Source organism: Mya arenaria, chromosome 7 (genome assembly GCF_026914265.1).
Source record: "Mya arenaria isolate MELC-2E11 chromosome 7, ASM2691426v1".
Classification (NCBI taxonomy): Eukaryota; Metazoa; Mollusca; class Bivalvia; order Myida; family Myidae; genus Mya; species Mya arenaria.
In genome coordinates this window covers 41,971,635-41,985,692 of record NC_069128.1, presented here as the reverse complement: position 1 = coordinate 41,985,692, position 14,058 = coordinate 41,971,635, and the positions used below count along the sequence as shown (strand labels likewise).

General features: G+C 34.5%; 2 protein-coding genes across 2 annotated transcripts in view; both read right to left on the bottom strand.

The window, feature by feature from the left end:
* Positions 1-7,332: 7,332 nt before the first annotated feature.
* Positions 7,333-12,054, bottom strand: LOC128241151 (toll-like receptor 4). Its single transcript, XM_052958120.1, has 4 exons — positions 12,029-12,054; positions 11,055-11,072; positions 8,743-9,448; positions 7,333-7,671 (listed from the first exon to the last, which is right to left on the bottom strand). Exons 1-4 carry the CDS (start codon positions 12,052-12,054, stop codon positions 7,333-7,335), a joined length of 1,089 nt encoding a protein of 362 aa, XP_052814080.1.
* LOC128241532 (major facilitator superfamily domain-containing protein 6-like) overlaps positions 11,814-14,058 on the bottom strand; it is a 25,631-nt gene continuing 23,386 nt past the window's right edge. The window contains exons 9-10 of the mRNA XM_052958503.1: positions 13,828-13,948; positions 11,814-13,324 (exon numbers count right to left, since the gene is read on the bottom strand). Of these exons, the coding sequence (XP_052814463.1) occupies positions 13,193-13,324; positions 13,828-13,948 (253 nt within the window). The 3' untranslated portion in view covers positions 11,814-13,192. The remainder of the gene's footprint in view (positions 13,325-13,827; positions 13,949-14,058) is intronic.

Genomic DNA, 14,058 nt, shown 5'->3' with positions numbered 1-14,058 from the left:
CAAAACATTTATCATTAAAACCTATTGTGTTTAATTTCTAAAATAACTTTGAATTTCAATGTAACACCGGAAAAAATGACTTAGCATTGTGTGATAATTTCAAGTACAATGTCCTTCAGTCCATGTCAATTTTATAAGTACGCACACGGTAAAACAGTAATAACAATGACCTAATGTTATTTTCGTTCAAAGGCATGGTGGGAACCCGGAAAGTTTTATGGAGCGTTATGTAGTGGTTTATATTGACTGTCATTAACTGTCCCACGTTTTCTACTTTTCATTCAATTGATTTAAAAATCACTACTTGAATCAACTGAGAACATGAAGAACACTTGTAAACATGTGTTTTTTTAATTATTCTATACGAAAATGTTATATACACCAAACACCAGGGCCGGTATTGATAAACTTCTTAAGTCATCACGAAGTTACCGTTTCTTCGTTGTAAATGGTTCTGTTTAACAGTGTGACGGGCGTGTTTCGCAACGTTCTTGTTAAAATGTTAGTATAACGACATATGAACGACCTCAGAACGACACGACACACATTGTTTACTCATCGAAATTTGTAACAATTTTCTCTAGCTTTTACTTTCTAATTCTAATGGCACATAACTCTTATGGCGGTCTTTTATGAGTGGTTTTATTATTTCATCAAAATAAGCGTATGTTTTCTTGCTTAAACATTTTCTTTTTACTTTTATATAACGACGTAGTTCAAATATTGTATATTGGCGCTTAGTTTAGTGATATTTTAGTCATGATTTCATTTTAAGTGTTTTTTGTTGCTGTTTTGTTTTTATGTTCTGTATTTATACATATATGGAGTTTTACTTGCAAAATGATGTCTTGTAAAATATATCTTTATCATGTTTTATAAGACATTGTTAAGCTCAATACAGAGGATACAAATATTACTGTAATGTGTGAACTGAAATGCCAAAGGCCATTTTTTATGTCATGGACGAAAAGATTAATTGTACGGCAATTCTTATGGAATGAATTTAAATCACTTCTTGACATTAGAGAAAAAGTATTTTGTAAAGACAAATGCAACAAGTAATAAGGATGATAATATACCAGCTTTTCAGTTTGTTCTGTTCAGAACTGACATTTTCCCATGTTGAAACAAATTAAGCAAACAAAGCGTTAGTTTATTAATTTGATCAGTTGAACGTGTGAAATATATTGTACGGTTATTAGTAATGCGTTTTAATCCGAGAAGATGTATTCGAATCGAGTGGACTTTTGCATATTCGAATTTCAAAATCAAACTGAAATCAAAATTTTCAAAAATCGAATAGTCGAGTACAACATTCTTGGGGCAAAACGCTTTACTAATAAACCTTTTATTTTATACATTACTGGTTACATCACTTAAAATATTTTCATAACAAATGTCATTTTAATGACGCCCTATTTTGTTTATGACGTCAGTTTAATATCGCGCAACGATACGTTTATGAGGTGATGTTAGCAGATTCGAATACGACCGCATTGCACTGGCATGGAATAGAGACTACCGAATTTGCGATATGTATTTGGTGTGGATATATGGTTGGTATATAAGAAAGTGAGGTATTTCATTTTGGTCAAGTTTGGACTTATTGGTGCAATATTGACATATTAATAAACATCTGATAACCTGTGTGAGAATAAAAGGATAGTGGGCGGTTGATTGGAATGCAAATCGTGGATTTTTAACGCGAGAAGGAGAGAGGCACAAGTATTATCACTTTCGTCAATATTCAAGGCGGGACAAGTTAAAACAGTTGCATGCTAACCGGTTCTTCGCCAGGGTTTAAATGAGTGTGTCCATGTTTTTCATCACCGAGTATCACTCACCTATGCAACGCCGAAAGAAATATAGATATGTGTAATAAAATAATGGATAATACAGAGACAGAGCCAGAAGACGCAAAAATAAAATATACTAATTAATGTTTAAAGGTGCTCGGATCAACGTCATTCGGGCAAAAAACAAAAGACACTAACAGTTTAGACAGCAATCATTATAAGAATATCAATATATCGTCAATTTTAAATGCCGGGTGAATAAAAACGTAAGAACTTACTCGGGGCTTAAAACGGTTTGCGACAACCCAAATAAGATGAAAAAAATATAATAGCTGTATACGGGCATGCCACCAAAGTGTGTGCCAAACCGGCAGAGTAAAACGTGTTATGTTAACATTTATGATTTACTTTGTATAACATAACCAGTATTTATGAAGTACATGGTCAAATTCGGATGCTTGTAAAAAAAATAACGCATGCAGGAAACATCATGTTTTCTATAAACCAGTTTTTAACATGAATGCTTCTATATATAATCATTATCATATGGTATAAATGCAATGCAAACTTCAGGGACAATCTATATTCTTATCACGTTGTTCTTTAATTATGATCACGTGGTATTGACTTCATACACACGTACTAGACATTGGTAGGTTTTGCTTCTGAAAAAATTCCCTTTACAGCCGGAACTGGAGCGAATTAAGTTTTATTTGATTTAGATCTGAGGAACCTGTCTGTTGTTTAATGTACCTGTATGCCTTAAAAAAGAGTCAACTGTCGAGATATCGTCATTAAATTATTCAACGTCTAGTTATTATAAGAAACATTTTACAATTAATCTGAGATACAAAATTAAGCTCATTTGGCTTCGAAAAAAAAGGTACATAGAACCCAAAAACGTGCCAATTTTCCATCAGGGAACTGATAGTTCTAGATATATTGATTAGCATGAAGCACACACGTATAAACCATTGTTATTTTCCTCCATGTATATCTACAGTAAACTTTAGTGATTTTAAGTGAAGTTATTAAATTCATACTAACACGGTGGAGAACCCACGTGACTTATTTGGTAAAGTGCACGGTAACAAATGTCAGCAAGTCTCGATTCAGGTAAGGTTTTTAAAGATAACTTTCTTAATATTTGGAGAATTTTTGTAAAATAAAGACCATTAACCCCGCATTTTAGAGCTCTATCCACGGTAATAAAGAACTTTCTCTAATATCCTAAAGTCTTCCTGAAAATCTTGACCAACTGATTTCTCAGAGTTGAAATCTAAGGCAAAGTACACGGATTTTGACAAATCTATCGGTTTACCTCATGTAAGTCGTAAATAATTCATACAAAAATCATATTTTAAGAATGTTTTATGTATTTTATAGTTTTCAGCGTGTATTGTTTAACTTCTAGTTATTTCAAAGGTAAAAATGAACTAAAACCAAAATGATAAAGTACACGGACATTTTAGAATGATAAAGTACACGGTCATTTTAGTTTATGTTTGAAAGTAGAGAGCGGTTTACAAACTTATCGTTATATAAGCATTTTCTATTCGTGAAGTCAGAATGTATAGTGTTTAGGTTTATTTAAGCTGTATCAATACATTTTGCATTATAACGCACACCTAAATAACTAAATATTTAGCAATCATATTTAATGAGAAGTTGAAAGATAGTCTATGGAATAAAGTTCAATTACTTTTAAATATGCCGATCAATACAGAATCATACAAACATTTCTTCAAAAATCAGATAGTTTTACTTATAAATTATAATCTGGACTGACGGCGAATAAAACATCTCTGTAGTTAGCGGCCCGTTTGTGGTGATTATAAATTTCATGAATGTTCCTATTTTGATGTGATATAAAACAATAAAATAGGCACATCGCAATTAGTTTATATATATTTCCACATTTAAAGCATATTGTTCATACCTTTCAGGTAACGCTGAATCTTTTATTTGGTTCAGTCTGAACAAATATTATCTGATCTACATCAGTAAAACTGCGGTCGTTCGAACAATACAGACAGGAACTCATTGTAAAGATGGAGGCTCGGAGTTAGATGGGAAACAGCAAGGAGGAATGAGAGCACACTATAATATCAACTTACAGGCTAGGACTAAGACTTGAACATCTAGATTAGAGCTGAGCATGGAACATTAGAATGTTCTAGACTAAAGGCTTAACTGTGATTACAAAATAATTGTGTTTCAAAGTTTGCTGAATTATATAAGATACATGCAGTTAAGAGTTTATAGGACATCAATGGGAAAATGACAACAATGCATCTCTAAACCTTGTGAAAATGTTTTATGCTCAATCCGTTTTCATACTTATTTTACACTGCAATTTTTTCAGTACTGCAAGACAAACGAACATTTTGAAAGAACACCATTTGGTAACAGTAGGTTTTGCTCTTTATCTTAATAAAATGTTAAACTCATCAAAACGTTATTTTAACTCGGCAACATACTGGAATGCACTTCTAACTAGACCATTGTGATCTTTCAATGTGTCCTCATTAGGTGTGTTTCGCCTTAACGTGTCTGCTGAGTCCAGATTTGAACTTGAATGCTGAGCGACACTGTAGACATTTGTGACGTGTCATTCCCCTGTGTCTAGTAGAAATCTGGTCAATGAGATTGGTCGTGTCACCCAATTTGAACCCACACACACCACAGGTTAGCTTTAATTGGCCGCTTTCGCGTCTTTCGTGTATCTTCAAGTCTTGCAAGGGCAGTTTTGCCACACTATTTGCAAACGTGCAACTTTGTCTCGCCGTGATTGCTGCACCTATAAAAAAGACATGTACTGTCACAAGTTAGCGAGAAATGCTGGCAATGTCAGTACTTGAATATGATTTATAAAAAACACTATATTACTGCCACGCAATGAGTGTTTGATCGTGTAATCGGCACCATAAAACTGAACGACTCTGTCCACTAAAACATGGTAGACCACATTATTATGTGAAAAACGCAACCCCTAAAAAACGTTGAAAACACAGTCAGACGACGGCAAATCTTAACCTCTACACGAGGGAAGTCATAATAAAAGTATTACTGTTAGTATATTCATATTCTTATTTCTCGGCGAAAATAAAAGCTAAAAACTAACCTATGTCTGTGTAAACACTTTCCCGCAATCGACCAGAATGCCTTCTATCGTGGTCTACTAGATGTTGTTTTTTATTTTGAAATGCCATTCCGCATTCTTTGCATAAAGTCGGAGTCTTCATATTCTGAAATGAAACTGTTTACCATGTATAATGAATACAAACACGTTTTACATATACGATACGAAAAAGAAGTGGAACATCCTTCACAAAAACTTCAAGACCTTTATATGTTAATTGCGAATATATTGTTAAAATACGGGACTGAATTTTAGTGTGATAACACACGTTTCCATGATTCATGAAAATGAACCCATCATTTAGACGACTCCGTCGGTCTAACTGTTAAAACGCGTTCATTCTTCCATTGTCACTCCATTACAATGCGTCGCTTCAAACATGGAGCTATGTTCAATAATGAATTTGAAGAATAGAAATAATAAATATATTTATAATAACTCGTTTTAGCACCAGCCAGTGAAATAATGAGTGTATACACTGAAGGTTTTAAACGACCATGTACTTTATCAAACCTAAAATGTCCGTGTACTTTATCAATTTGGTTTTAGTTCATTGTCGCCTTTGAAATAACTATAATAAGTTCAACAATACACGCTAAAAACTTTAAAATACATAAAATTTGCTTAAAATAAGATTTTTGTATGAATTATTTACGGCTTACATGAGGTAAACCGATAGATTTGTCAAAAACCGTGTACTTTGCCTTAGATTTCAACTCTGAGAAATCAGTTGGTCAAGATTTTCAGGAAAACTTTAGGATATTAGAGAAATTTCTTTATTACCGTGGATAGAGCTCTTAAATGCGGGGTTTATGGTCTTTATTTCACAAAAAATCTCCAAATATTAAGAAAGTTATCTTTAAAAACCTTACCTGAATCGAGACTTGTTGACATTTGTTGCCGTGCACTTTACCAAATAAGTCACGTGGGTTCTCCACCGTGACTAAAGATACTGCAATTTGTGTTCGTTTAAACTAATCTTATTACAAAGGAATGTTGTTCCCCGGATGCAGGGCTCCTATAAACACAAACAATAAAACCTGCATTTGCAAACCGTGAAGATTTCCGTGCGTGCAGGTTGTGAAATGCCTCCATTTTAAGTACATTTTCAATGCTATTGTAAATATTCCATCTGCATTATCTAGTGGATTCAGGGCGGCGTGGGGGCGCACACGCCCCACCCCGTAAAATCGTCCAAGTTTACCTTTTATTTTCAATAAAGGAGAAGAAAAGTAATAAAATACGCCCAAAATGCACCATTTCGGACTAGAAATTGTTAAAACTTTCTTGGAGGAGGACACCAAAACCCCCCTTCTAACACTTTAAACCAAATAAATTTCGTTAGTGAGGGAGGGGCGCAAGTCAAAAGGATACGCCCCTAAGTAACGCACCTCTAACGTCGAATCCTAGGTCCGCCCCTGCCATTGTACTGAATAGCCATGAACATTTTGGTATTTAGAAAGTATCACATTATGTGCAACTTTCCACTTTCATTCAGTCACAATATCTGCGTGTTTGTTTCTATTTTCATGAAATTATGCAATCTAAAATAATGTTTCTGAACTGTAATGATATTGAAATGTAGAGAAATATTGCCTTCCCTTTAAGCTAGATAATTAACAAATTTACTGTTGTCGGTAAGCACAAACCTCAGAGCTCTGTGTATCCAGTATACAATTGGAAAAGCTTCTGCAAAATTCCTAAATTGATATGGCAAATTTATGTCGAAGGGAAGTTACTCTGTTAAAGCTTACATGAAGTAAGCAATATAAACATTTCAGATAATTGTCTTTTAATAATTTTATTATCTTATGTTTGCGCGTTAAAGTATTTAAATAGTTTGGCATGCGTTTCAGCTAATTGTCATGTTTTTTAACATTGCAATTACTAATTTTATCTTATGCGAGCGAAAATGCGATCGAAGTTAAGCGAAACGATCACACGTTCGATCAACACTTTCCATCATTTAATGTGTATCCTTAAAAACATGCAATCCACTTCCACATTATTACCAGCTGAAGAAGAAAACAAAAGCGTCTATGAAACCATTAAAAACGTAATAAAGAATTCAACAACAGTTTTCGACTTATCCTATTATTCATACTAACAATACAGATTCAGGCAGTGATATTTCATATTACACTTACGATGTGTGCACACCGGTCCGTTGGTTTCAAGCAGTGCACATGTCCTTGGCAATTATTTGCAATAACGGGTAATTAAAGGGTTAAAACCTTATAGTTTAGTAATGGATTTGGACGATCTAAAGGAATGGTTCAAAATAAGGTGAAAAAGCATCCACTTCAACATAATAATCAGCTGAAGAAAGATATAAAAGCGTCTATGAAACCATTAAAAACGTATTGAAGTTAAGAATTCAACAATAGACGCTTGTCAATACTTTCCATTCTTGTTGAATTCAAATATGCACCACTGCTTCTTAACAAATGTTTTAAAGAGAATCACTACCGTTTTCTTGCTAGTGCGTATCGCATCCACTATGTTGTCCCATATCGATATGCCAGGTAGAAAGTCCCGTTCATGGACACACAGCTTCATCCCTCTGTCCTCCAGCCTTGGTATAATTTCGTCTCGAATAAAATGTAAATCATGGTCTGAATAAGATATAAATGCATCGTATCGGTAATTTTCAGTTTCATAGTCGTTTACGAGTCGGCGGTAACCAAAATAATTTTGCTTTGTCATGTCGAACCAATACCGTATTTTCCATCTCTTTTTGTACAAAATGCCTCCAAACATAATTGCACAGGCTGACAAAACGCCAAACGCGAACAATACAATCGCAACGATATATGATTTACATTGTGAAAGCAAGTGGGGTACTTCGCGCAGAAATGCATTTGAATCTACCGAGCTTCCATTTAACCTATAGAAAACCATCTCATCGAAACCTTGCAACATTTCTTTATGATCAAGCAACCAGTACAAAAACTTCTGATTGCTACAACTGTATTCGATTGAATTGTTTCGCAAATGCAGAGTAAAATTCATCTTGTTTCGCTTTGAATTGTCTTTAAGAAGTTGTCTTATTTTATGATCCAGTTTAGAAACTGCGTTATTTCGAAGGTTCAAATGAAGCAGATTTGTCAAAGACTTCACATGGACGTCAAACATTTCAATGTTGTTACTGCTTAAATCAATTTCTTGTACATTTCTGAGATGACTAAAGATATGCTTTTGTAAGCGTGTTATGTGGTTGGTCGAAAGATTTAGTGTTTTCAAATTTGTTAGATATTCAAACGTGTCTCTTCCTTCCTGATGTGCAAACATTCCTCCTAAATAATTCTGATCAAGCTGAAGGTTTTCAAGTTTGTTTGTCGACAAAAAGTCTGAACTGATAAATGAACAATAGGAACGGGAGAGTGACAGAAACTTTAGATTTGGAAATGGCCCAATCCTGCTGTTCAAAGAATTGAAAGCGTTTCTTGGAAAATCCAATACTTCAAGTGAGTTATTTGATGGATAAATATGCATTTGTGTATTGTCAACGCTGTGTGCCATGTTGCAGCCAGATAAATAAATGTTTTTGAGTGATTTTGGAAAATGTGGAACAATATCTGTAACGGTTGCATGTGTTGAGAAGTACGAACAATTGGGAATATCTTTCGCAATGGACTTCAAACTGTCTTCCGTCATGAATTGACTTTCTGAATCCCGGCTTCGATCGTTGTCGTTTTTAGGTTTTGGTTCCGCAAGGTATCAAATAGGTGTATGCATCTTGTTCTGGTTATTTGCATGGATATGTATCATGTTTTCCATGCAACCCAACTGAAGCAGGTATACTCCAAAAGAGAATTTGTTTTCTTGTGCATAAATTGTTTCAAGGTGCTCAGGAAGTAACAAATTCGTGTTCTGTTCTATCCTGTTGTCATCAAAGGCGATTGCTTTCAGAGAAGTATTCCGTAGGTAGCATATATCTCTGCTCAAGAGTATTGTTCCAAGGCCAAATGAAGTATAAACCCGTGAGTAATTCAGAAATTGGATATTTGTAAACTGGAGCGAATATGAAACATTCATCAGGGAGCTAAATCCAAGACGTCTGTTCAAAGAAAGGTCCAGAATTTCAAGACTCTTCATGTGTTTGAAGGCATCTCTGTAAATATTTTCAATTCTGCACGAGGATACATCTAGAACACGCACGTTTACAAGCGAGTGAAACGTGGTCGGGAAAATTTCTTTTATGGAGCAGAACCCCAGAGGTCCTTTTGATGATAGAGTTAAATTTCTGACACCACTGTTTTCATAGTCTATGTCGAAATCGGTTACAACGCCATCCATCTGCAACATCGCAAGATTACGTAAATTTGAAAAGTTTGGGTAGGCATAGCCTTTTTCAAGCTTGCTATCCTCTCGAAAATTGCCAAAGAGTTTGAGGATTCTCAGAGATGATGGTAGCACACTTGGGTCAAACGCCGTTTTGTTGTAAATGTCGAGCACGTTATCGCTCAAATCCAGTGTCAATATATTCCGAAAATCCTTTAAGACACCACTACGCAGAGACGAGATCTGGTTGTAATACTACTGATGTTTCGACAGTGGTTCAAATCTTCGGCATTAAAGTTGCCAATGTTTTTTCGTGCAATATTAAGATCCGAAACAGTTGGGTATGTAAGCGCAATGCTTTCATAAACCTGGCGAAGGTTTACTCTTCTTCCTTTACAATCCATTTCAGCCATTTCTGACGGCATGCACGAACATTTTAGGTCAGGTCCACATTTAAAGAAGCTCATAGAGATATTTGCCTGTACAATAAGCAATGCAAGAACTAAAAGACTATTATTCAGTGCCATGTTGTTCAAAATGAAATGCCTTCATATGAGATGTGTGTTATCGTTCCAACTAAATCGTTATCATAAAGGCTCTCTGAGTTTCATTGGTAGAACCTTCAATTGAAAAAGGAAATAAAATGAAAAATGAATAACAACTGTGCCACTTTCTGTTCCAAATGCAATGTACCGGAAAATAATAACTCAACATGTACAATGTGTTTCAGATTAACCTGAGTTTAATAAACACGGATCTTGTATAACAATAATGACAACGAAAATATGTTATCTTCATTCAATGGCATGATGCGAACCCGGATATTTTTGTGAGTAGTTGTAGGAAGTGGTTTACATTTGCTGTTTATATCTGCTGTCATTGACTCTCCCATGGTTTTATCTGTCATCGAATAGTAGGCTTGTAAACATGCTTTAATGCAATCTATTTTATAAGATGGTAATAGTAACACCAAACATCATGCCCCAGTTTTTCAAAAAATACTCGAAAAATTACGCCATTTTATTTAATTAAATAATCCACGAACAGCCTGGCATTGTTTGAAATCTAAATGTTTAGATTCTTAAAAAAAACGCGTTACCCCATAAATTATGTTGAGATAAATATTTGGTCACTATTTCACAGAATTTTATTAAAAGAGCACGAAATGTACTTTGGTGATAACTCAAAATTTATTACCGATTGGTTTACGTTTTAAAACTGATTTTCATTAGTAAGAAGCATCATTTTCTCTTCTTAATTTTTAAAAAACCTAAAACGAAATCAGAACTAAAGATCTGCAGAGATAAATTCTGTTCGTTTATACACTGGATTAAGGCATACACATAAGAAAGTACTTAAGAATTTTCGAAACAATCGTGGGCCACTTCGATAACATTATCTAACATTTCAAGTGCATCGTCATCTAAAGGCTCGAAACCATATGAAATGATAATGCAGAAGTCCGCGTAGTCTAAAATGCAAATAAAGTGTGCGTGCACGTGCGCGTGGTGGTGTGAGTGGTAGTTTGTGTGTGTGTGGGTGTGTATGTGCGTGCATGGGTGCGTGCGTGCGTGCGTGTGTGCGTGCATGCGTGCATATTAACCAACATCTGAAGGCTTGACCATTCATATGTGCCCTTTTAAGATAAAGAATCTAAAATCCAATATTTGCAAGTTTACGAAACAAAAGAGCAACATATCATAGTGTCGAACAAACTGACTTTGTACAAATTGAATACCCTGACAGTTCATTTCAATTCTTATATTATACCGTTCAACACCCAAATCCGAGCACTCTCATTCACACACTGATTCAAATAAAACTGACACCACATTAAATAAACATATAACCTTTTTCGTTTTTCATAGCTTTTTATTACAGTTTCGTTTAAATTAATGTTTCATATAGATACAAAACGAAAATCAGTAAAACATAACAATTTAAAAACAACAAAACAAAACAACGAACTACAAAACGTTGTTATGCACAAGGTTATGATGGTTCTATGCCTAGAAATACTAAGACATAACGCATCTAGACTAAAGGGACTTGTTCACATATTGATATAAGGTCGGACATAAAAAAACGTTAATGTCAAAGGTAAACAAATGCTATTTTTATGATTAAAAATCATCAAATGTTCACATTAGAACTCTATCGTTAAAAAAAATTATGACAAATAATGCTCTATTTTGCCGAAAAGCGTTAGATAAGCTAAATTTGAATGAGCAGAAAATAATGTGAAATGGTATCGGCTTATTGCTGTTAGTTGTGTGTTCATTAAAGCTGCACTCTAACAGATATACCATTGCAACTCTTTTTTCATTTTTTGTCTTGGAAAGAGCAATTTTTTGCGTAAATATCTGCAAACCAGTGATATAAGATTGTTGACAAAAATCAGATCGTAGATTTTCATATTTCCGTTCGAAAATTAATGTTTTATGGCTTAAACCTTTCATAACGGTTTAAGAAAAACGCATAAAACATCAATTTTTAAACTCAAATATAAAAATCTGCGATCTGATTTAATGCCAGCAATCTTATATAACTGGTTTTCAAGTATTTTCGCAAAAATAGGCTCGTTCCAAGACAAAAAAATAAAAAAAAGTTGTCAAAACGTTCAATCTGTGAAAGTGCAGCTTTTAAGTAAATACAATATTTGATTTAAACAAAGTTTAAAAGGAATTGTTGCTGACATAAAATATGTAAACTAGTCGCTTTATACAGTCGATATATTTAGGTACAATATATTTTAATAAATCTAATAAATACTACGAGTATTGTCACTATTCACTTTAAGTACAACATCAATATCAGTAAGAACATGCACATTTGTAGTGGGCAACTTGCACAGCTACCTTAGTGCAAATCGGTGTCACTTATTGATTTATAACATTACTTTGTGTTCGAATATCGGTATTCATTAAGTGATATGTTAGTATTTACACGCCTCTCTTATATCAGAACTGCTATGTGATTACAGAGGGTTAACTCATTGAGTGTGTGTGAGAGTGGTTGTTCTGAATTCGGCCCTAAATATGTCAGTGGTCATATCATATACGAACTTAATACTTTTTTGAACTACTTTATTTCCATTGACATTATTGAAAAAAAATACAAATTATACAAATATTCTATGAAAAAAAAAGGCATGGACTTAAATTATGAACTAACTTTAGTTATATTATAAATACCAGTTCCGCTGACCATTCCCAAACAGAAACAACAGTATTTGTTGATCTGTCTTTATTCATGTTTTGTTTATTTTGACGTTCGCGTCATGTTTATAATTTTAAACATGTTGTTTGAGAGGTAAATCAAGTTGTGTTGACTATTATTGTCGTGAATCAAATTCATAAATATCAGGGCCAAAACCAACCTCGCGGCAAGGTTACCAGGACCAGTATTCAATATTGATCTTATCCTTATCCTTAGGCATGCCTCAGTGCATTCCATTCAGCTTATTGGTCAGCTAAATATACAGGCCAATCAAAACACCTCAGTTTCTAATCTTGATTTTAAGTTCAATCCAAGTTGCTTATTGAATACAGCCCCTGGTGCCATGTTGTTTGAGAGGAAATCAAGTTGTGTAAAATACTATTGTCGTGAATCAAATTTATTAACAACGGGGACAAAATCACCCTCGCGGCAAGTTTGCCGGGCCAGTATTCATTATTTATCTTATCCCTATCCTAAGACATGCCAGTGATTCCATTCCGTCCATTGGTCAGCTTAATATACAGACCAATCAAAGCACTTAGTTTCTAATCTTGATTTTAAGTTCAATCTATGTTGCTTATTGAATACGGCCCCTGGACTATGCTAAAACATTTTAAAGGGTAAAGTGGCGATCAGCATTGTATGGAACATTCATAGTGAGTAATCCGACAAAACATACTATGCGTTTAGTACAGTTCTACGAAGCATGTGTAATACTCATTTAATTACAATATTCCTAATTTCTCTATCGTTAATATTGTCCATACGGGTCATTTTGGCGATTGTCATACTCCTCGTCACGTGAATAACGTCGACGTTGTGGACGTGACGTGATGTCCGGCAGTTGTTCGAACACAATCTTCTCCCTTGGATTAGGGTCAAACTAGAAGGGAAAAACGTGTTTGAGACACACAATTTTAATATCATGTAACAATGTAACTATAGGATAGAAAAAACGGGGTTATAGTTCTGTTACAGTATTATTTTGTTCGTGAGGTAGATAGGTAATATTTCAATTGGGTGGATGTTTGCATCTTAGGATTTCACGTGGCGCTATTCGAATAAAACCTCCCAAATCAAAAAAAGTACTTAAAACTTTTTTAGATATATGACTCACGTGTTAAATCATTTAAAAGACACGTTTAAACGTAAAATGGAATACTTTAATAAGACACTATGTATCCAATGGCACCATTTGGTATCGCGTAGATGTTACCTCAGCAGAATTGAATACGACCGTGTTTGTTCTTAGATATGTTTTACTTTTTATAATGAGATAAAAACATTTTATCATGTTTCATCTGCAGACACATTCGTTCAGAAAATATACTTCGGATATATTCCTTTCGCAATTTACAAAAGTAAAGTCGCTAAATAAATACGCACATCTTCAAATGGTTGAGACTCCATGGATTGCCTCTGTCTGCTGTGACGCTTCCCACCATGGTGGCCACGGGACTCGTGGTGCCCGGTGTCACGATGCTCGTCTCCATAGCGACGCGATTCTCTGCAAGCAAAGCATCAGACCTCATTTTGGAACTGCTTTACTTAAAGTGACACTCATATTCAAACTCAATAAATACACATGTATAAAAATAAACATAAATTTTGAGTGAT

Bases quoted from the DNA above. Each gene is read 5' to 3' on its own strand.
- LOC128241151 (XM_052958120.1), bottom strand. From the start codon at position 12,054: ATGTGCATGTTCTTACTGATATTGAT. The intron at 7,672-8,742 runs GTATACCTGCTT...TTGTACAAAAAG, and splicing joins AAAACAAATTCTCTTTTGGA to AGATGGAAAATACGGTATTG.